Raw genomic sequence first — 24,252 nt, 5'->3', positions numbered from 1 at the left:
ATTGTTCAAACTCATACCATCAAAGTATCTTCAAACAGTGGTGGACAGTGATGCTATAGGGAGGATGGATCTCTGGTAGCAGTCAGCGTTGCAGTAAATCTGAAGAAGCCTCTGACTGTAGATGATACTCCACTGCAACATGTCCTGGATGACATCATCAAATGTTGGGAATCTCTGCTAATCCAGCTCATTTGCTTTTGACACTCCTCTTCAAATCCCTTTTTGGCTGTACGGTTAGAGAGATGCTGGAGTAGGGGACGTGATCCTCAGCTGTTACGGTCGATGGGAGAGACAGTTTGAACTTCCTCCTTCTCTCTCTGCTCTTTGGTTCTGCTCTCCCTCCATGAAGCCTCCTTTTCAACTCCCATAAGGTTGTAGCTCAGGTATTAATTTAATTTTAAACTGATATCTGATTAATACTTGAAGGTAAAAAGCTCAGGGAGCCAAAATGACTCTTAAGACAGTGGGAGGGTTGAAGGATATTTGAAGTCGAGAATGACTAAAAAACATTAAATCTTGACTGATTAAATCCAGCATTTTTCAAGAGCTTCTAAATCTCTCAGGAGCCTGAAAAAAATTGTAGGTACGGTTACACATCATAACAACTTTCTAAAAATATAAAAGTAAGAGCAAACCTCCTTAAAGCTGCACAGCATTTCTAATTGTGCCTCAATCACAATTAGAAAACAAATTAGAAACAAAAGTCTAGAAAACTCTCACAAGTTCTCGTTCATGCTCATGAATAAGAAGGTCCAGTCAAATATCAAACCTTAATCTGACTGAACATTTATGACCAGAACTTGAAAACTGCTGTTCAGAAAAGCCCTTCATCTGATCCGACTGATTTTAAGCTGTTTTGAACAGAACAGGCGAAAACTTCAGTGTGTAGAGGTGTAAGGTGAAATTAGTCAATTTGAAGTACATTTCTTGAACCTCTTCTTTTGAACCAAGAGATGACACCTCAAAAGACGGACAGATGTCCCTGAAGCAAAAGGTGTTTCTGTAAAGTATTGTCTAAGAGATGGCTGAACGCGTAAGTAACAGGTCTGTAATATAAAGTCTGTGGTTGTGATGTGACAAAATGCGGTAAAACAAATAGAAGGCACCATATGTACAACAAAACCTTTATGCAAAGATAGCCAACATCAAAATGGCTGCTATTGATAAGAAAGGTATAAGACAAACAACAACAACCTTTCCTTAAACTAGCTCATACTTTGTACCAGAGCTTAATGATTTCAGTGGCTGTTGGTTTCAGAAATAACACAAAACCTTTTCTTATTAGATCATTAGATCAAACACTTATATTTATGTTGTGACTGTACCCTGCAGACCAGCTCCCAGCGTTCCTCCAGAGCCTCGCCCTCCAAGCAACGTGCGAGAGCTGCAACACCGTGAAGGGACCCCCGGGTGAGCCCGGAGCACCAGGTCCCAAAGGGTCCATGGGAGCTGCAGGCTACCCCGGAAGAAGTGGTGCTCCAGGTTACCCAGGACCTCCTGGAATGCAGGGTCCAGCAGGCATCAAAGGTTTGACATGACGCATTTTAAATTAGGAGGAAAAACCAGCCAACACGTAAGGACAGATTTATCTCTTCTGTTAGCATTGCTTATTTCATGGAGGTGAAAAATAATGAGAATCTTCACAAGTTTTCCTCTTTTCAAGCCCGTTTGTTATGAATACAGGCCTCAACATATTTCACTACTGATTCCAGAAATAAGATAAGTGTTTAAAATGGTGACTATGCAGTCACCATTTTGTGCTGTTTGTGCCGTTTCCCCCCACAAACAGCATTGGCCTCTGGCTGAAGGGCCCCTTTACTTTAGTATCCTGAAGCAACTCCTCCCACTCATCCACTTCATGTTCTGTTTTGCAAAAATGTGGTACATGCAGCTGGTAAGGGACCAACCATTTGTGTAGATATGCATTCACTTTTGTGGAAAGAAATGTGAATTTTAAGAGAGAATGTACTGATAAGATTTATGCTTTGAATGCAGATGAGATATTATCAAGAAATCAGTTGTGATGACTGAACATGTTTGGTTATAGCAGGTTAGAACTTGGGCAGGTTGCCAGTTTGACATGTGAAACTACAGAACTACACATATATTCTCATAAACACGTCACATCCCGACCTTAGACTGGTATGACTCAGCTAATTCCCGTCAAGGTGTGAGGGCCTGACGTCACCCAACGGTTTCCTGAAACTGACCAGCTCATGATCTGTGGAATTCTTGGAGGTTTTACTTGTACTTTGGAGGAGACTGGGAAGAACACCACAGCTCCCAGTATGCCGGCAATATGTCGATGATTCGCCTCCTTATGGAAGTTCTTTTCAGGCTCAAAATGCATGGTGAAGCTCTCTGCCGGAGCCAGGGTCTACGCCGTGACCCTGAAAAGATCAACCCTGATATATTTGATGTTTAATTTTTAATCCAGTGAGGATGTGGAGCAGGGGGGGGGCATTTTAGAGGTTCTTTGAATTTGAACAAGTCTGTGGTTAAGCTGTGGTCCATTACCAGTGAGATCCGGTGCAATCAAATGAATGCTGAAGAAAAAGAAAAGATGAAACGTGTTTGAGAAAATAATCATCAATAAATTGCTGCAAATGACTTTGTGTGCGCACTAATGAATGCATCTATCCCACTTGCTTTCTTCAAAAGCATTATCCATTAGGCTGGCTCGAGGCCAAAATGGTCCCTGCCCAAGAAATGTAGCTTTAATGGGTGGACTGGATGTAAAGTAAATTTTAAACAACTGAGATGAAAATGGAAATATCCTTAACAAATCCTGATTGAGAGAATTCATTTTGTTATGCATTACTGTCACTAAAATGGTTGTAGATGGGCAAATAGAAAGCCCAGAGGGCTGGGAGCGTTTTGGTAATTTTACCTGTTAGTGTAGCAGAAAATGAAAGTGTTTTTTTTTCTTTTTGTTAAAGAAAATGTTTGTGTTCACAGGGGACATAGGAGAGAGAGGGCCCAAAGGCAGCAAAGGAGAAGGTTACAAAGGACCTCCAGGACCTCCTGGACAGCCAGGTATGCTGTCATCCTAACCAAAGTCCTTTTTCTGAGATTTTAGAAATATGATTGAGAACTTTTGTAATTTGGACATAGAGGTTACCGTGTCTGCTGCTGGTTTAATGAATGTAAACGTTCAGGACATGATTACAAAAGCAACATATGTTTCTCTGGCAGCTGTGTTGCATTATTAAGTTGTGCATTAAAGTACATTGAAGTTCACAAATCAGTCTCATAGTTCCAAACCATTCTAATTTATTGAGCTTTCCATAGAGCTTTATCACATACAAAGAAACTCAGTGAGATTCATGTAGATTTCTCGAGATTAAAATTTTCTTATAGAATCATTAGAAACTTTAACATTTCAATTAAGAATGAGCCAAAAAACAAAATAAGAGATAGTAACCAATCAGGAGTAACGTTTACTATTACTTGAGCTACGATTTACTTACAAATGATGAATTAATAACAAAGAAAGAGAAAATATAAGTTAACAGCAAAACAAAGATTCTACTCCACGACTACAGATTTAGCCCTTCTGCAGTTTTAGCGTGACACTCAGGAAGAATTAGGCGGATGTCACGGTCAGACAGCAGGGAAGCGGGGGCGTTGTCCCATCAGACCGTCAGTTCCCCAAACTTGAGTCAGTGCCACCCTGCTGGAGTTACAGAGAGGGTAAAATGCTCACACGGGGTCCAAATGACTCTTAACAGAATTGAAGGATGTTTGAAGTCCAGAAAAACTGAAAAACATTCAATCTTGGCTGTTTAAATCCAGCTTTTTTCAAGAGATTCTAAATATCCCAGGAGCCTGAAAAAAAGGAATTTATGACCATATTTTGACTCTGATCTTTGGATTATTCTGAGAAGGATAAGAAAACAAAAGGGTGAATTTTACTCTAAACCATCTGGAACCGTCAACTTTCAGCACCAAACGGCCTCTAAATGGACGATTGGTCTGAAATCAGGGGGTTTGTTTCACCCACAGAACTGAAATGAAATTTCAGTATAAACAACTTATTTCAGCTCAAAGGTCACTCTCACCCTGACTCACCATGCATTCAGAACCGCTCTGAATTCAAATGGAAAACAATCTTAAAGGATGCAACCAAGGAGCTCTAAAGACACATTCTAAAAAGAAGCAAAAGCAGCAGCTCAAATATTACCAGATAACTTTTCAAGTTAGGATAATGAATTCACATGCCAAGTTCTTCTGGATTCTCTGGAAACCGAAGCTGTAATTATTGAACTGAGCCAAGCAATAAGCACTCACCAAAGGCAAGTCTGAACATGCTGTCAACCAATGAATACACAGTATGCTAGGCCTTCAACAGCTACTTTCATTTTAAACCCAACAAATTCAGAGACCTAACCGTATTTCTCACTTTTGAAAAAGGCTTATTGATATTCATTTCATGCATTCCTGAGACTTAAAGTTCCCACGATTACCTGGATGGCTTGTTCAGTAAATTACGTAAACACCTCAGCAGTGGTTAGCAGTGGTGTTTGAAAAACTAAAATTATTCCTTAAGTGTGACCTATAACATGCTTGGAGGCATTCCTTTGATACTACGATCTTTGTGGTCAAAATGGACCGTCTTAATATCAGAAGACGGTTGAGTCTGAGTAATTCTACCATTTGTTTGAATCAGTGTCAGTAATGTCCACCGTGAGTCCTCAACATCTGCAGTCATGTATGATTTAGATGTTTCACTGTTTCAACTAAGTTGAATCAAAAATAATTCTGAAAGGCAAATGTCCAGAAATCAGTTTGTTTTGTTAAGATCAAACACAGTTGAGTTCTACAGCAAGAAAATGGTCCATAGTACAAAATGATGTCTAGTTTAGGGATTGATTACTTTTGCATTGGTTGTTTTGGATAACTTTTTTCCCCTAATAGATTAAATTGTTTTTTTTTCTTTAAATTTGTTTGGGAATTTGTTTCCTCGTGTTTTCTCTGTCTCGTATTAAAATGTACTTAATGATCCTGAAGTACTGAAAAATCCTTTATTAGGGCTGCATAATGCAGCAATATATAAATGCTGGAACTGTAACATTGGATTTATATGTGTGTGTATAACGATGTGTGTGTTAGATTTCCTACATCAGCTGTTTGCAGTTAAATACTGTATAGCGAACAAAGCAACAACAACAAAACGTATCGCCGCCGAATATTTTTCTAAAAAGTCATCATTAGATTGAGTAAAGTTGACCAACATTTGACAATACTTCAAATTTAAATTAACAAAATAAAGTTATTTATACATCCTTAGCAATGTGTTCAGTTTATCTTGTCTTATGAAGAACTTTTCATATCCAAGGGCCTCCGAACAAAAAAACATATGATCCAGCTTCTTTTCAATTCTAAAAGATTTATCAACTTCACTGCCAAGTATCTGGCTGAGTACTTCCTGAAAGTCTTACCGCTAATTTTTTTTTTTTTGTCTCTCCTTATTACTGTAGGAATGCAGGGTCCTCGAGGCTTTGACAGTATTGGCTATCCAGGAAGTCAGGGAATTCAAGGAAAACCTGGACAACAAGGAGATCCCGGTAAACAGGGCATCCCTGGTCTTCCAGGAGTTTGCGATGTGTCCATGTGTTATCGGACCTACAACCACAGGCAACATTACAATAAAGGGCCGGATGTCTGAAAAACTGGTTTTAGCTCTGCATCCAGATGTTTGGAGGAAGTCATTCACTGTATCACTGCTGACTCCCTCAAAAGAGACCATGTGGGAATTATTGCACTGGAGGCAGTCGGAACCTCATTACGTCGGAAAGGCGGTCTAAGACCATGATGTTCACCATGAAACGCAGCCAGTAGCCCAGAAGCCAAGTCTCTTCCAAACACCGTCCTGGATGATTCCTAATTCCTGAACTGAAAAGTAGGGGATGCTTTTAATCCATCGACGGAGAGACTGATATTTTGGTCAATAAAAATATCTACCTCTGCTTTTCTCTGACGATTGTTTGTCAAAATCCTCAACAGAAACATCTTGAGTCCCTCCAGTTTTTTGCGATTCCACGACTGCAGAAATTTACTCACAATCAACAGATTCCCACATTTTTATGCCACATTTCCACACTAATGCATAATTGTGCATTTATTATAACTTTTCCAGATGCTAACTCCCATCTGCAGGTGGCAGTATTTCCTACTTCGACAGCACTGCCTCCTCAGCCTTACTTGATGCCAAGTTATAATCCGTGGTCAATATGGGCAGTAACAAAAATCAAGTTATTTAAGTTCTGTAAAGATTAAAGAAGTTTTTGTTCAATTTGCCTGCTTATTTTTTATTCATGTTTTTTATTTCTAATATTTTTCTGTTACAGATGTAAATTTTGGAAGTGGCTTAATGAGGAAAGGGTTTTCCTCATTAAAACCCTTTGTGGGGATTCTTGAGGATCCCCACAAAGTCAGTGATTTTGAATAAAAGATAAATAAGTAAAAAATCACAAAAACAGTCATGAAATCCTGGAGGGACTGTTACCTGCTTTGTGTTTTGTTGTTTCTCTCAATATCTGATTCAGATTCATTTGGAAATGTTGTCATGGAAACCATTCAGTATTTATGTCCTGGCATTGTATCTGTATTTTCACTTTCATTGCAGCAGTCACACCCTGGTGTATTAGATGCTTGATGTTGATAACCTGAATGGAATATACTGTTATTTTTGATGAGGCAAAACATTATGACCACCTGCCCAATAGAATCCTGTCTCCCCTTTTGGTGCCAACCCAGCCCTGACCTGTCTTGGTAAGGACTCCACCAGAACCCTGCAGATGTGCTGTGGTAACTGGTGGCACCGTGTCTGTAGTTTGGCCGAGTAGGAGGTGGGGTCTGTAGGAATCAGACTTGTTTTTTCAATTCATTCCTCACATGTTGGACTGGGTAGAGATCTGAGGGATTTGGAGACCAAGTCAACAGTATCGAAACCTTCCTGAAGAATTTTGGCTTTGTGCAAGGGTGCTTTCTATGTATATGTACTTCTATGAGCAACAAAAAAAAAATCTACTTTTGTGTATTCTGACATTTTCTGTCTGTAATTTGAACTATAACAGCTCATCTGATGGTCATATCACTCGTTCGCTGCTCTTCTTTTGCTTTTGATAGATACAGACTGCTTTTGAAGATGCTATATCAAACTTACTCGATCCTATTTTCTCTGTCTTTGGCACCTTAGTGGTTCACTTGCAAACAGATGCAAGAGACAGTGTTATTCGTTTCATGTATCCATGGTTACAGAGTTGTGCCTGATTGATTAATGTGTTAATTGGAGGGCATTTCATTTGAAAAATCTAGACCACAGGTCTAGGCCAGCTCTCAGCTAATGTTATTAAAGATGTCATAAATAGTCATGTGTAACTTTGCGGCAACAATCTAAGTGGGCTTTAATTGTCTTTGTATCATCCATTCATAGTTAAAAGTATTATGTGGTTAGAAGTATTTATGTTCAGTTTTATCCTTATCCATGATTATTATTCAATCTACTAATGCTGCGTTTTGCATTGCTAGACCGTAATGGAGCTGTTTTGTTTCTGATGCATGTATTTGTGTAAATAAACAAGCAGAGGACCAAACCATGTGGTGTTAGTGTTGATGTGACCAGCAAATAAGATGGCTGCAAACAAGATAAAGGGGAAAGTGTTTGACTACAGAAGATTTATATGGAGGAGTGCAGTTGAAGCTTTCAAGACCAAGTACATCATACCAACCAGCATGCCAACCAAGGTGTAGCAACTGAGTAAAAGTATTCATATTCATGGTCCTATTAGGCTACAAGGAAAAGTTGCTCAGTCAAAGGTTTGCTCAAGTTGAAGTACTGAAGTGCTTATTTCTGAAAATACTCAAGTATCCAAAAGAAAGAAAATGATATTTTCTAATAGTGCATTACTGTGTTGTTTTCTGAGTGCTTTTACAGAACCATGTAACTTGTTGAAACCATATGACGATGTGTTGACATGTAGAATCACTCTGCTCCAAAAACTCTACACCACCTGTAAAAGCTTCAGCATAAAACTGAAATGTGAACATGTTAGTTATTTTAACACGCCCCCCCCCAGCCCCCCAAAAGAAAAACAACAAAACACTTCTCCCCACAAACAGCAACACCGATCTCAGTCAGGCTGTGTCCAAATGTGCAGCCTGATTGACACCGATCCGCACAGACTCTGTGCAGTCAGAAGTGCATCTACGAAACACTGCAATCATTTTATGGCAATTATGACGTTACTATATGTAACATTATAATTAACATAGAAGCTTATTAACATCAAACATGGCGCTGATTAGACATATTTCCAAATCCCAGGTATGAGCAGCTACTGTGATTGGTTCCTCTTCTTGTAAAGAGCATAGCATGTGGCCAATTGTATTTCAGTAAAGAAAAAACAGTAAAAGCAGACTGCAAAGCTACGCTGAGCCAAAAGGAATGAGGAACGCCGAGCTACCTGGAAATGTAGTTGAAAGTGTCATATTTTTCTTTGAAATGTGTGTTATTACATATCTGTGACAGCCAACCACCAATACCATCCTCCTGGCTCTGATTGGTTGTTTCCAGTTAGCATGGTATGAGAAAGATAATCTGTGTAAAAATCGGTCACCTCTGCCTTTTCACAACACTGTCAGTGGTGTGAAAAACTGTGACATATAGTTTCAAAATATATGTAAAAAACATAGTTTTTTTAAATAAAAGTTGCATCTTTATGTACAGTACTAGAGTAAATATACAACAGCTGGAAATGTAACACAGATTTATGGCCTAAATCCATTGCATCCAGAAAGTATCCACAGCCCTTCACTTTTTCACATTTTGCTATGTTACATCCTTTTATTTCCAAATTGTATTTAACTAATCTCCCTCCTCACAATTCTACATGTGAATACCCCGTTTTGACAATGTGGAAACTGGAGTCTTTTGCAATGGTTTAAAGACAACAAGGCGGATGTTCTGGAGTGGCAGAATTTAAGCCCAGACTTCAACCTGATAGCTGTCAGCCGATCCCCACTCAGACTGACGGACATGGAACAGCTTCGCCAGGAAGAATGGAGGAAAATTGTGTCCAGATGTGCAGCCTGATTGAGACCGATCCACACAGGCTCTGTGCAGCCAAAAGTGCATCTACAAAATACTGCAATCATTGTATGACAAATATTTTTTTCTTTCTTGGTCATTCTCTGTATGATGTGTCCACATTTCTGTCAAGCTTACAAACATTCTTTGAAATAAATGAAATGATAAGCGCCGATCAAAAACAATTCCCACTGTTACTTCAGGTAATGTCATACGTTCCTCAATGTGATTCTGTCTGGTATGGAGTCAGTAATAAACACGTCAAGGAAGACCACAAGTTGATAAGGTCAGACTCTTCTCTGCAAACCTTTCCGCTGCTGAGCGAAGTCTTCTCCTTGAGGATATCTTGGTAATCTTCATCTTGTTTGGAGGACAGAAAAAATATTCTAACATAAGTCATGTCAGAAGATTATCTTGAGCATTTCCTTTCGTAGAATTATCAGTTAAACTGCTCAAAAACCATAGTAATGTGGTGTACCGTAGCTGCAGCTATAATTTAAAAAATTGTTATATAAGATGTTGTGTGTACAGACGGTGTCGAGCTCCGTGTTATCATGTACTGAAATCAGGCAGAGGCATGTACACAGAAACTAAGCTGAAACTTCCGTTCTTTTGGTGACACAAGTCGTTTAGTATCAGACGGACTTTCACAATCACAGCCTGAAGCTTCTTGGTCGGATCAGTGGTGAGAAAAGTAATTTTTGCTTTTGAATATTGCCCTTATTTCTTAAATACATGCATCTCTTGCTCTATTTTCTATTTACTTACTGTAACATGGTTTTTAAAATGATGATTTTCAAGTCTCAACACATGGCATGAAACTGTGTATTCTGTTTTTGACAGATTTTGCACAAAGATGACAAACATCAGTTATGTTACCAGCAGAGTCCCAGAAGAGCCGGTTGAACTGTGTACCAGGGATGATGATAACAAACTGGGAGCAAGTCTGTCTTACATTTACTACTTCATGTTTGTCTTCAGTGTTATCACCAACCTGCTGGTTCTGGTTATCATCTACCGGTGAGTAAACCACCAAATTGTTTAAAAAATGCAGGCATATATATATTTATATATATATATAAATGTTATGCTCATATAGACTCATTGTAGATGAATGTGCTAGCTCAAGGTCTTGCATGAATCCCTTGTTGTTCAAGTTATTTTCTGCTTAGATTTCATGTACCTTGATTTCATGTGCTTTCATGGCCTAAGCCTCTGCACTAACAATATCTGCACCAAGGAAGACTCAAAGTGGAGGAGCTGCGTCTCTACTCTGACCCCTGCCCTGATGACTGAGCTTTTCACCCTTATGCTAAGGGAGTAAACTCATTATGGCCACTTGCATCTGCGATCTTGTTCTTTCAATTTCTACCCCATAGCTTGTGACCATAGATGAGAGTAGGAATGTAGATCCACTGGTAGATTGTGATACATTTTCACCACAACAGACAGGTACGGTACAACACCTGTATCACTGCAGATGCAGCCCCAATCTGCCTATCGATCCCCACTTTTCCCTAACCCGGGAACGAGACCCGAAAATACTTAAACTCCTCCACTTGGGGCAGGACCTTGTCCCCGACCTAGAGAACTCATTCTGCACTTTTCTGGCTCAAAACCATGAGCCAGATTGGGAGGAACTGATCTTCACCCTGGTCTCTTCACACACTGCTGCTCCATATCATCTGCAGAAAGCAGAGACCCAAACCTGAGGCGAATAAAAACAGAACCCCCCCAAACACCCTGCTGCTCCTAGAAAGTCTGCTTGTAACAGTGATGAACAGATTCGGTGAGAAAGGGCAAACACAAACAGTTAGGAATCTAATTGCTGCCAACTAGAAATCAAACACACTCTGTCTCACACAAATACACACACACACACAGAGCACCAAGTGAATTAAAATCCTTCAATGCTCACATACACTGAACAATCATTTCACTTTGCGAGACCTGATGCTACTAGTTGACAGTCATATTTATACAATCTCTTATTTTCTCTCATTTTTATTTATTTGTCATTATTCTATAGAAACAAGCTTTTACATCAGCTTAAGAGTTTTTCTTGTTTTATCAAAAAAAGTCAAACTGTGTTGTTCGTGATTGATTCATAAAAGCAGCAAAAAGGGCAAGGGGGTGAATACGTTTTTATAAAAATCAAACAGTACAACAAAGCAGCACAAACCAGAGGACAGGAATATAAATGTTTTGTTGGCCTTTATAAATGCCAACAAAATGCAGTGAAATGTCTCAGTTCTTTCCTGATAAGGATTATCTTGAAAATCTTTTTTTTTATTTACGCAAATGTAAATAACCCAACTCAGCAAATACTGAAAGCCTTTTTTTATCTCACATCCGGTTATGAAGAAGCACTCTGACAGAAAAAAAATGAGCTGATTTTTACATTATTAACTCAAAGCTCGTATTATGAAATCTTCAAACAATTTCACAAACTCAACAGTGGGTAAAATAAGTGTTGAGCGTTGTATTGTTTTCACCATTTAAACATTTGCAAAGGAGGAGACCAACACAAAGTTCACACCAGACAATGGGAACAACCCCAGCATTCCACGACAAATTAATATACAACACAAATTATGAATAAAACATTGGAATAACAGGAAATATTCCTCAAGGAATCTCCTATCATGAACATTTATCATGTGTGACATGATAAATGTCACACATGATAAATGTGGGGGTTTGTTTTGCAACTGGAGATGTATTGCTCAGAGGCATTGCGACAGGAAGGACATCCTCCGTAAGATATCTGCCATGTCCATGCGCAACCCCATGGTGGGCAGCATTGAAGACAAAAACAGAGCATGTTGCCCTGTTCTGACAATGTCTTAGCAACTATTCGTTTTATTTGATTCTAACATACAGAAGCTCATTTATCGTTTAAGAAAATTATTGTCAGACATTTAAACCATTCAAATATAATCAAGGTTGTTGTTTCTTCCAACATTTGGACATGTAAATAATCCAGTTTAGGAGTTGTACTTGAAGGCACCACTAGAGTTCAACTAGTCGGAAAACATTGTGATGTCTGACCCCTCCTCACCAGTGCATTGGATGTCTGCCGTTCCTCCAGTAACTGGCTAACGGTCACTGGTGATGTTTACGCTTGGCTCAAGTGAGCAATGGAGTTCAGCTTAGAGAAAGCTATTCATTGTATCAACATCGTCTGTCAACCATTATGTTTTAAGCTTTGGTTTAAGAATCTTTAGAATACAAACTCCAGGAATATGTGAGAACCTCTCTAAGAGAGACTTTAAGAGCCAAACAAACTGTAATGTGCATTAATACAAACAGAGGAAACTATTTTAGAGCTGCTGCTGAAGCTAGCACCCACAGTCTTCCTTATTTCCCCTCTTGGGGGTACAGCCAATCAAAGTCAAGGAAAGTAAAAAGCTGCTCCTCAATTGGCTGCTTTGCATATGCCAGACAATAGCATGTCCAGTAGCATTGTGTCCAGGTTTTTTAGCTTCCCAAACTGCATTTTATTTGAATATCTTAAATGAAAAACAGCTGTGACTAGAAGGATTCCCATTAATTTGGAGTTTTGTTCCATAGAAAAATCCACAAATAGGTGATTGTGTGAATAACACGTGGGGGTCCACTGTAGCAGATGTTAGTTATGGTGAATGCTTTGTTTTGGTGTTGCTTTTTAAAGGTTCAGGATGGAACAGTGTTTTTTGTTCAAAATGTTGATAAAACTGCATGTGTAAAGGTTTAAAACTACAACATGTTTGGTTCATGTGCGTTCCGAACTGAAATACCCAGACTGAAAATATTCGGTATGAATACCTGCACCATTAAACCCCTTATTATCATCCAACTCTGCTTTTGACCTCTCCATAATGTTCTCCCTGACCTGTCTGCCATGTTCCATGGCCTTCATGATGCTGTTTATTCACTCATGTTCTCTATTGGACCTCTGAGGCCTTCACAGAGCGTAATTTATATTTGATTAAACCAGTGGTTCCAAAAGTGTGGGGCGTGGCACCAGGGGGGGGGGGGCAGTGCCATTGCAGGGGGGGCATGGGAAGCGGTATGGATGAAACCCCCCCTCCGCCCCCCTCCAAAAAAAAAAAAACAGTTACACAAAAGTGTTTCACTGTAAAGATGGTTTGTAGTGTGTTTTGTTGCAACCTGAAGTGTGAAATAAATTTTAGTGGAGTTTGAAAACAAAATATGTGCACAGGTTTATGTCTGGTTGAACGATGTGTGTGCCCAGTTGATTTTTTGTTTCTTTTTTGGGGTTAGATTTTATGGTAATCCATAGGGGGGGGGGGCAGAAAATCTTTGGAAACCACTGGATTAAACAATAGATAAACTTGGAATGGTGAACAAGCTGAATCGTTTTCTGCTTTTTAGCAACATTCCACAAAATTATGACTTTGGAAACTGATCCAGGAATTTCACCTTCTGCAGACCTGCATGAAATCAAACCACAGATCTTCGTCCTGTGAAAGTTTGAGAATGTAACTATGAATCCAAAATAACTTATTAGCTTTATCATCTTCCCTCCAGGTTCGAGAGGCTGACCACTGTGATCAACATCTTGCTGCTGAACCTGGTGGCGTCCTCCCTGATCTTAATGAGCAGCCTTCCCTTCCAGGCCGTCTACATGCAGAAATCTGAATGGATTTTTGGCTCAGCTATGTGCAAGATCGTCTTCAGCGTCTACTACCTGGGTTTTTACAGTTCTGTTTTCTTTTTAACTCTGCTGACTATTGATCGCTATGTTTCTGTTGTGTTTTCACTGACTTCAACAAATGTTAGGAATCAATGTTACGCAGTCATTTCCAGTGCAGTGGTGTGGGTGATCAGTGGTTTGGCTTGCATTAGGCCAATGATCCTCCATGGCACCTATAGGCATTGGGGCATTGAGTACTGTGAGGAGTTTGCTCACATTGATGGTGTGAATGTAGAGAAGCTCAAAAAATCTGGATTTTATATTCAGCTTTGTGTCTTCTTGATCCTCCCTCTGGCTATTATCATATTTTGTTATGCTAGGATTGTGATTACTGTCAAAAAGTCCCGATTGGCTTCTAAATTCCACGCAGTCAGGGTGATGCTCATGATCGTAGTGTTGTTCTTCATCTGCTGGATCCCTTTTAACATTGTAGAACTGCTGCATTATGAATTTGAGTCTCTCTTGAGCTGTGAAGCTAAAAAGAAACTCGGTTACGCTCTTCACGTCACCCGCAACATGGCGTACATTTACTTCTGCATCAGTCCAATGTTTTATACATTTATGGAAAGGAAATTCCAGGAGCACTTCAAACAGCTGCTGGTGAAATGTTTCCCAGGCCTAAAGAAGCACATTTTGGTCAACAAAGATAACACAACAGCAATTCCCACGGTAGGAACTGAATACAGTGATGGGAAGCAGAGCGAGTCTTTCTTAAACACTCCTGAAAACGCTCTGAAAACTCTCGTTTCCACCGAGTCAACGGAGGGAGTAAACACGGGGGGAAGGCTTTCGTGCTAAAAACCACCGTGTGATCGTTACATGCAAGAAAAAGTTTCATGGTTTTTGCATTTTATTTTGACATAGTAAGCAGCTCAATAAATTCATTAAATAGAGCAATGGTTGTCAGACTGTTCAGACTGAAAGCACCTTTAAAGGAATAAAACTGCAGGAGAACAAAGACATTGTTCAATTCGATATTCCTTTGAATTTCCTTATTTTCCCTTTTTTCTCATTTTGTATGATGAAAGAAGCATCCCTTTTTATTACTTTGTTCTGTGTTTCTTTTAAAATAAGGAAGCACTAAAAAAAGAGAACTACTTCAAAAGTTCAAGTTAAAAAATTTAATAATCATTTAATCATTATGATGTAAATTTGTACAAAAGCTTTGCATTTTGTAGGAATTGCTTGGCCTGAAATTCAGATGGAATTAATGCTATGAATATAAGATCAATATTGATATTATAGGATTAGTAGTATTAGTTTCACTTTTATATTTCAACTTTTTCATGATCACATGCTAGGTTTTGATACGGCCCATGCAATGCCTTATGCATTGCAACATAGGTGATGTTAGCAGCTTGTTTTGAACAGATGTGTCATTTTTAAATGAGATCTTGTGTCAGCTTCCCAAACTCCGTTTTCTTGCAAATGTTTTAGATATGGACTCCAAAAACAGTCTGATAACAGGTGAATTTTCCTCCAAAGAATTTGGAGTAACGTTCCACAGAAAAGTCCGGAGACGTTTCCAGTCACTGCGGCTAAAATACTGTGGTTTTGGTCCAGTGATGAATCATTAGATCTGGTCCTAAATATTCTGTTGAACAGTGACAACATGCCATTTCAAATCTTGTGATTGTGCATGCTTTCTTCCTAAACCTTTTAGGGGTCGGTTTGGGCAGTTATGTGTTAGCATGAGTTGTCCAGGGTGCTGGGAAACAACAAAGATATTGATCGGAATACCAAATTCAGTATCGGATTCAGATAAGTTAAAACTGTTATGTGGGCGTGGGCGTGCGTGTGGGCGTGTGTGTGTTGCTCAACACCAACATCTGTGGTTTATGAGGAGCAGATGTTGCTGGAGGTTTATTGCACAACGTTAGCTTGCAGTGTCAGCATTTTGTGGCTTAGAAGGTATCTTGTAAAAATGCTAACCAAAGCTATAACAAAAGATCATCTTTATTTTCATTTTTAAATATTGAACAGCTTTTGCAAATTAAAGACACACCAGCCTCTCCTGCCGCCATCAAAGAAGACTGAAGTCAGCACCATTCTGTGTCTTACTGCAGAATCAGACACACAAGAAGAAATCAAGCAAAGCTGACTGAGTTTTCAAGCAGAGGAAACACAAATGAGCGAAAAACTGTCAGAGTTGACATGTTTATGGTGTAAACCTGCTGCAGTTATAACTTATGTCTGGTTTTATATGCATATTTTCCTTAAGTCTCTTTTTTCCTGTGATGTCAGGGCAATTTAAGTCTCAGTTTAGGGTTACCAGGATTACTTTACTGCACAAAATGACATGTAATTTAGAGGATTACTCTGCAGATAGTATTACTGTATACCCTGATATTATTCAATCAAAGCTTACTAGTGTATATATGTACATAACAGTATATAATTGGATACCACCCTGCGTGTATTTGTTTTTTACTGTTGGAATATTGGTTGCAGAGAATCTGGAGTTTGTTCTCAGTTGTTTTTTATGTTTTAATTCTGTTTTTTTCTTTGATATCTAGAAGTAAGATTGATCCAGCACCATAAAAAGCCACATGATAATAATTTGTCATTATATTCTTCATGTTCATATGTTCATATGTTTTGCTATTGCACAATAAATGTATTGCTTTAAAAAATAAGTGCTGTGTTTCATCTTACATGTTATTACTGAAATGAATCCTTTATACTGACCAAATACTGGGCTTATGAACAGAGTCAGGCTGCTCAGTCCTTTACCAAAATAACCTGTCCATCACTTTATTCTTTTATAGACTAACGGGGGGATCAATTTAATTAACTGATTAATTTAAATGAAAAAAGAAAATTCAAAGGTAAAATGTGTTCATATCTATTGCTGCTAAACTTGCTTCTTGTTGAAGAGGATTTTTCTCTCTCTCCACCCATGAATGCAATTCCTGTGTACACCAACTGCTTTCAGTTCAACAAGCTGAACTGAGAATCCACCTGGTGTCAACCAGGAACCAGGAGCCGATCATCTACAGACGGAGGACTGTGAGGAGGAAACAAAAGGCAGAAGTTATTTCTACTGCAGAATCCAGCAAATAGAACTGAAAAGGCCTGATTACAACACAGCAGCTACGTTTCCATTACAAATATGCATGAAACTTTGTCGGTATTCTGCTAATGTAAAAAAACAAAAACAAAACTATTTTGCAATTGCAGTGTCTCCATTGAATAAGACATTAGTAACACAATTAAAATCAAACATGAATAAGCTTGTTCATCCAATAAGTCATCAAAACGTATGCTGCACCATCATCCTCTAACTGCTTCCTGTTGTCGTCTTCTTCATGGTTTCCTCGAGTGGCAACATTCAGTTGTTGATCATCTTGTGATTTGAAAAGTGTTTCCATTGCAGTTTTGTGGAATAAACCAATTTAATAACAAATGAAAAAGCGTCTCATCCTAGTTCAAAAGCTTTTCATTGAAAAATTCCCTTTACATCGCAATAAATCAGGAAAAGCATTCTAACACAGCTTCTTTGTCAGATTACAGGCACCTTTTGAAAACAACAACTCTGAACATAGTATTCAATTTGGAGGAGGAGCCACATGATAATAATTTGTCTTTAATCAGAACTAAGATTCTTTTCATAAGCAAGGCTGCAGAATTTTCAAAGAACACGATATGTAACAATCAACATCTCTAAGTGAACTTAAGCTACAGCTCCTGCCTCGTACGGTGGAGCTAAGGAGTTTTTTCATGACTCATGTAGAAAGCACACATCTCCTGAAAAACATGGCAACAGTAATATGGGTGAGTCACCTTTCCTTTGAATGATTTTAATGTTTTAACAATAGACATGTCATTTTAGCTATAAAAATACTGTTATTATTGCCATATCAATTGCTTTAGCTTTCAGAGTTTCCCCCTGTGTTTCATAAGCATGGCGGGCTGCCAGGCTTTACTTGCGTCCCGGCCTGTCACGAAGTGGTGCGGGTGAGGTGGTGAGGCAGACGCTATTGACCCAGATGAGATGAATAATGGCTGTTTAATAGAAAATAAGTCCAGGAACAAGCAGCAGGCACAAGGAAACACTGACGAAACATAGACGAGGACCCGACGAGGAACAAGGGACACAGGTGGAGTTAAATACACGGGAGGGTAATCACAGAACGAGACACACCTGGGAACAATCAAGGGGAGAACAGGACAACGAAGAGACGTAAGGACACAAAAAACTCTAAATAAACACAGAAAAACACAGATCCTGACAGTACCCCCCCCTCAAGGGCGGCTACCAGACGCCCACAAAACAAAAACACAACAAGGGTGGGCGGAGGGGCGCTGGACGGGGGGCCAGAGTCCAGAAAAACAAAAAACAACCCACCATCGTGGGCGGAAACACAAGAAGGGCCAAGAGTCCAAAAACAAACAAAAAACTACCCACAGGGTGGGCGGAGGCAAAGGAGGCAGGAACCACGGAGGTGGTCCGGCGGTCGTCCGCGGCGGCGGGAACCACGGAGGCGGTCCGGCGGCCGTCCGCGGCGCTGGAGGCGGGAACCACGGAGGCGGTCCGGCGGCCGTCCGCGGCGCTGGAGGCGGGAACCACGGAGGCGGTCCGGCGGCCGTCCGCGGCGCTGGAGGCGGGAACCACGGAGGCCGTCCGGCGGCCGTCCGCGGCGCTGGAGGCGGGAACCACGGAGGCCGTCCGGCGGCCGTCCGCGGCGCTGGAGGTGGCGATGAGTCCCGGGGGCCGCCCACAGACGGCGACGACGAGCCCCCCGAGGCAGGGTCTCTGGTGGAGCACAGGGGGTCTCGGTCGGAACGCTGGGAGTCTCGGGTGGAACGCAGGGAGTCTCGGTCTCGGGTGGAACGCAGGGAGTCTCGGTCTCGGGTGGAACGCAGGGAGTCTCGGTCTCGGGTGGAACGCAGGGAGTCTCGGTCTCGGGTGGAACGCAGGGAGTCTCGGTCTCGGGTGGAACGCAGGGAGTCTCGGTCTCGGGTGGAACGCAGAAGGTCAGGGTCTCAGGAGGAACGCAGAAGGTCAGGGTCTCAGGAGGAACGCAGGGAGTCTCGGAAGGAACACAGGGAGTCTCAGTCTCTGGTGCGCCGGCTGCTACGGCCTCCGGTGCGCCGGCAGGAACGCCGGCTGATTCGGCCTCCGGTGCGCCGGCAGGAACGCCGGCTGGAACGCCGGCTGATTCGGCCTCGGGTGCGCCGGCTGGAACGCCGGCTGATTCGGCCTCGGGTGCGCCGGCTGGAGCGCCGGCTGATTCGTCCTCGGGTGCGCCGGCTGGAACGCCGGCTGATTCGTCCTCGGGTGCGCCGGCTGGAACGCCGGCTGATTCGGCCTCGGGTGCGCCGGCTGGAACGCCGGCAGAAACGGCCTCGGGTGCGCCGGCTGGAACGCCGGCAGAAACGGCCTCGGGTGCGCCGGCTGGAACGCCGGCAGGAGGTGCTGGTCCCGGAACTGGAGCGGGATCTGGGCTGGCGGAGAAACTTTGCGGCTTGGGAGGCAGAGGTTCGCCAGCCATGACGGCTAGAGCCGCCATACGCTCCCACTCTGCCTCCCTCTGCAACTCCACCAACCCCGGGTGCGGAAAGCGAGGAACCCAATAGTCCAGCAACAAGCCCAAACGGATGGCGAAACCGAGGCGTCGGATGGCAGCGTACGGCTTGGCCATCGCCTCCTTATATTCCCCGATGGTATCCGTTAGCTCCTTTAACTCTTCTGGGTCCATGATGTAAAACTAAAAATAGCGTGCCTCACCGTTCGGTTGGGTCGGGTCCTACTGTCACGAAGTGGTGCGGGTGAGGTGGTGAGGCAGACGCTATTGACCCAGATGAGATGAATAATGGATGTTTAATAGAAAATAAGTCCAGGAACAAGCAGCAGGCACAAGGAAACACTGACGAAACATAGACGAGGACCCGACGAGGAACAAGGGACACAGGTGGAGTTAAATACACGGGAGGGTAATCACAGAACGAGACACACCTGGGAACAATCAAGGGGAGAACAGGACAACGAAGAGACGTAAGGACACAGAAAACTCTAAATAAACACAGAAAAACACAGATCCTGACACGGCCGGGATAAGCGTAAGTGTGTTTATTTATTTTAGATACGTTTTTTAATACACCAGGGTTAGGGTTGGGCAGCACAGACAGGTTAAGCTTGGTTTATAGTTGAGGCTCTGAACTTGGTGCGGCAGCTTTCACTCAAAATGTTTTGTTTGGAAGACGTTCTTGCAGAGCAGGTTCTCCTCCACCGGCTTTGATCTGATCCCTTTATGAAGGGTGTGTTTTGGGACACACACACCAACATACTCATCAATTATCAAGGCAGGTTAGAGTTGCGAGGTTCATGTTGAGCATGCAGTGAGACTGATATCAGTGCATACAACTCTGTGAACACACAATCACGTGTGGCGTGTGTGTTTACATCTCACACACCCTCACTCGATGTGTGTTCTGGCATGCCCTAGACTGTCTACACTTGCAACTTGACAGTTAAAATAAATAAACAGCACCAGTCAGTCACAGACAGGTCTCTGTCATCCAGAGTTTGGTCATCCTGCATTCGCTTAGAAAAAAAACCAACCAGCAACAAAACACTGCACCGAGCTTCAGACATTACTAAGCAAAACAGCAGGATTTAGGTGAACATAAGGAAACTTAATGCAATAAATAGTAGAATTATGTACCATCAGATAAGCATACCAATGTCATTATTCCATGTCCATTTTAGATAAGATTTCTTATCAAAGTTATTTTTCTTTTAAATGTGACCAACACTACTAAGTAGCTTACTTTAAGATCCAATGACAGATTACTTTATTAGGATTTAACTGAAGTGCAAACATTTCTTGTCATTTCTTATCTTAATTACCTTGTGTTTACCATTTTTGTGACTTTATAGTTAGTAATAAAAATATTGTTAACATAATTATCTGGTTATAGAGTCTAGAAGCTGCTGGAAGGAAGGATCTATAACGCTCCTTTGTGCATTTAGGAGGTAACAGTTTGTCTGTAACCGCATTTCTATTACAATTGTATGAAAACATGGTCAATATTCTGCTAATATTTTCCAATTCTGGGAACACCCCCCCCCCCCGAATTTTACAATTGTGCAAGTGTTTCCAGTAAATAAGAAATGCAATTAAAATGGCACATGAATAAGTCAAAAAACCTGAAGCTCCATCCTCTTCCCACCACTTTCTGTTGTCTTAGTCTTTTATGCCAGTAGCAGCATCTGGTTTTTGATCATGTGACTCATGTGATGCTAGAAAATACATCGACTTCAAAGTGGCTGGAAAGAAAAAAAAAACAACTCATTTTAGCACAAAAACTTTTTAATGAAACAAAACACAAGTTTTTTCAAAATTGGGACTTTTCCGTTGAGCAAATTTATTTTTGTACTTCCAATTTGCAAATTTTTGAGGTCAATGGAAACACAGTAAAGTTCAGCAACAGGTTCATGCATCATGTGGGGCACATTGTCCAACAGTGATGTTGTTTTAGCTTGAATTCTTCTGTCTCCCTCCACCTGCAACGTGTTGGGGGATCACCCTGGAGCGGGCCTACCCGATGTGCTAACTAACCATTTCCTGTTGGCTGTAATTAAGCTGCTGCTCTAATAGGCTGCACTCTGAGTCTAGAAAAGACCTTGAGGAGCGCCATCTGCACTCTGAAAGATCTCAATTTGAAAGACGCTGGATGTTAAGTCATTAAGTGTAGTAGCGTTGACAGTATCACATTGTTTTCATGGATATTGTTAAGTGAATATTGTTGAATTCAATCACACAGGATTATGAGTGGGTTTTCTGTTTCATTGTCAGCAACATTTTTATTGCTTTAATGGTTTCTATGATGGTCTTCATACTTAAAGATGATGAAGTGTTGGGCAGGAATTTCCTGTTCCTGTTTTTCCAAGTGTAGGGTTAGTGTGATGTCAGGAAAACAAGAGCTTGCAACCATTATGCTCATTAACAGTAAACTTCCCAAATGACCCAGTAATGTTGCTAAGTGATGTCTGCCCAATTTTAGTCAGAGAATGCTCTGTGTGTGTATGCTGTATGTTTGTGAGACTTCTTACTCCACAAGGATTAACCAAAACTCCCAACAGTTGAGATCTGGTGGGACTGCTGGTAATGGGGAGAAATTCACAACACTGCTGAGAAATTCACTTAGGGGTCTATGCCGGTTATGAAATAAGCCCTCATCAATGTTTGATGTAAACAGCTGCTTTATGTCTTTAAAATGACTAGATGGCATGTCATAAAACAGAGCAAACACAAGCAGAATGCAACATTTACAATTGGATGTTTTACCTGTTCTTAATGTGTAAAAGTCCATCTGATTGGTTGTAGGTTCTTTAGAATTAATATCAGAATCTGTTACAAGTCTTTCCCCCATTATAGTCTTAGCTAAAACTAGTTATAATTAGTTATTGATGTTTAGAATGAGTCTAGCCGTCGATTATTGGACTTTTAATGTACCTGAAACTGCTTTAACTGTTGATGCAGTCAAAGTGCCTGATGATGAGTATACTCCACAAATACTAGTTTTGTTTAGAAAGCATTTTCTAGTTAGTTATTTGAATTACTGTACTTCTGGCAGGTCTTTGTGAAGTATTATGTGAATTTCCCCTTTGGATGAAGAAACTTTTCTCCCTCTCTTATTCTGTTTATTTTCCATTTGTTCAGTACCATTTTGTTTACAACACTGGGGACTGCAGGAAGCATTTGTCATCCATTAACTTACAAATCAACATTTGTGATTTCAACAAGCAATTAGAGTATGGAAAAGACTGGAAGTGTTATTAGGTTTGCGTGTTCTCAGTCATGGGAAATGAGAAGTAGCACCAGTGGAAAAGCTGTCAGTGCCCACAAATTGTCTATAAATGGACTTAGTGCAAGGGTGCTCAAGTCCAGTTCTCGAGAGCTACAATCCTGCAACTTTTAGACTAATCCTTACTCCAACAGACCATGATCAGCTCTGAACAGACCTGCTAACAAGCCATTCATTTCATTCAGGTGTGTTGGAGGAGAGAAGCATCTGAAAGTTGCAGGACGGTAGCTCAGGAGGACTGGACTTGAGTACCCCTGACTTAGTGGTACAGAACAGGATGTGGTAATCCCGTGACCTGTTAGGACCAATATGTGAAAAAATGCAGGAATCAAAGACATTTTTAAGGGGGGGAACACTTTTTCACAACGCTGTACCTACACCGTGATGGGATCAAAAAGTCTGATGCCAGGCCAGTGGATGTGGAACAGGCTGTGTTGAGACTGCAGGGATGGGATGTTTGGGTGTTGAATTAAATGGTGAAAAACTTGACCCATAGAGCACAACAGTGTCCAGGTTACTATCACTCAAAAGGATGTTAAAGATGCTGCTGGACCTCTGTGGGCAGTGGAGATCAGGGAGACGGTGATAGACTTATTCCAGTGTGAAGAATGAAGGAATGAATACATAGAATACATAAATGAATACATTCATTTTCTCTGTCTTGCCCTAATGCCCATAACTTGCCTTTCATTTAGTGATTGCGAGTCTAGATTGTTGCGTCACAATTTGTTACTTAGCAACTTCAAGCCAAGTCTACCGCCACACCTGGCAACCCAAGTGGAGGTCCACCTGCTACATTCAAGACATTAAGCTACTGCTGCATAAAGGCTGCTGGAAAAATTAAATCTTTTGATATCGGTTGCAATTCAGAGCATGTGTCCATGCATCTGGCAATCCCAGAAGATGTGATAATGGTTTGTCGCTGTCAAGCCACATTGCCATGGCTCTGCCTCGACTTTATGCTTCTTGACAGAGAGCCCCCAAAGCAAAGAATGGAAAACAAGACAGGATTGTTTACAGAGAAACTCCTCTACAGTAACATTATGTAGATGGAAACCCCACAAACACTGGACTTTATTTGACGTTCCAGTTTAATAATAACTGGAAAATCAATCATTTCGTCTTCCCCAGGAACGTCAAGTGAGTGGGACCAGCACCAAGCAGGACCCGCCAGACAGCATTCAGTCCAGAACATATCAGTTCCTGGGGCAAATTATTCAACTTATAATTTAATAAGTGAACAACTCATCCAAAACATACCTTAGCAAAGGATTTAATTCACCATTAAATGCAACAAAAATATAAAGAATGGATTTAGTCAATAACTGATAAAAAAAATCAGACATAAATTGCAGCCAAGTAACGTAAAAAGAAAGATGGCGGAAAAATGAAAAAAATGGATGGATGGAAAAAAAATCCATCCATCCATTTTCTAACATCCTTGTCCCTAGTGGGGTCAGGAGAGGTGCTGGTGCCCATCTCCATCAGGCAAATCCATTTAAGAAAACAATAAGGTCACATGTTAGAAGAGAAAATACATCAATGTTTAAGATTTAATGGGACAGCTAAACTCTAAAAATATATGTGTTGTGCATGTCTTTGTAAATATTTTTGTGGAGGAATAAATTTGAAAACAACAAAAGGGCAA

General features: G+C 40.9%; 2 protein-coding genes across 3 annotated transcripts in view; both read left to right on the top strand.

The window, feature by feature from the left end:
• The window catches only part of LOC116712207 (collagen alpha-1(XXI) chain-like), a 55,601-nt gene extending 48,000 nt beyond the window's left edge, over positions 1-7,601 (top strand). Inside the window, exons 30-32 of the mRNA XM_032552081.1 lie at positions 1,333-1,527; positions 2,959-3,036; positions 5,481-7,601. Coding sequence (XP_032407972.1) covers positions 1,333-1,527; positions 2,959-3,036; positions 5,481-5,668 — 461 coding nt within the window. The 3' untranslated portion in view covers positions 5,669-7,601. The remainder of the gene's footprint in view (positions 1-1,332; positions 1,528-2,958; positions 3,037-5,480) is intronic.
• Positions 7,602-9,657: 2,056 nt separating this feature from the next.
• Positions 9,658-16,426, top strand: LOC116711702 (C-C chemokine receptor type 3-like). Of its 2 annotated transcripts, none has more exons than XM_032551164.1 (3): positions 9,658-9,776; positions 9,935-10,111; positions 13,625-16,426. In XM_032551164.1, the coding sequence occupies exons 2-3, from the start codon at positions 9,948-9,950 to the stop codon at positions 14,586-14,588; spliced, it is 1,128 nt and encodes a 375-aa protein (XP_032407055.1). In that variant the 5' UTR covers positions 9,658-9,776; positions 9,935-9,947; the 3' UTR covers positions 14,589-16,426. The 2 variants fall into 2 exon arrangements, with proteins under 2 accessions (XP_032407055.1, XP_032407056.1); XM_032551165.1 differs by having other exon boundaries at positions 9,663-9,785.
• The last annotated feature ends 7,826 nt before the right edge of the window (positions 16,427-24,252 follow it).

The sequence above is a fragment of the Xiphophorus hellerii genome, chromosome 21, assembly GCF_003331165.1.
Source record: "Xiphophorus hellerii strain 12219 chromosome 21, Xiphophorus_hellerii-4.1, whole genome shotgun sequence".
Taxonomy (NCBI): domain Eukaryota; kingdom Metazoa; phylum Chordata; class Actinopteri; order Cyprinodontiformes; family Poeciliidae; genus Xiphophorus; species Xiphophorus hellerii.
This window is presented reverse-complemented; position numbering and strand designations above follow the sequence as displayed.

What these genes read in the sequence shown, in the direction of transcription:
- LOC116711702 (XM_032551164.1), top strand. Translation starts at nt 9,948, where the DNA reads ATGACAAACATCAGTTATGTTACCAGCAGAGTCCCAGAAGAGCCGGTT. An exon ending in GTTCTGGTTATCATCTACCG is followed by an intron (nt 10,112 to 13,624) that starts GTGAGTAAACCA and finishes TCTTCCCTCCAG; the next exon opens with GTTCGAGAGGCTGACCACTG.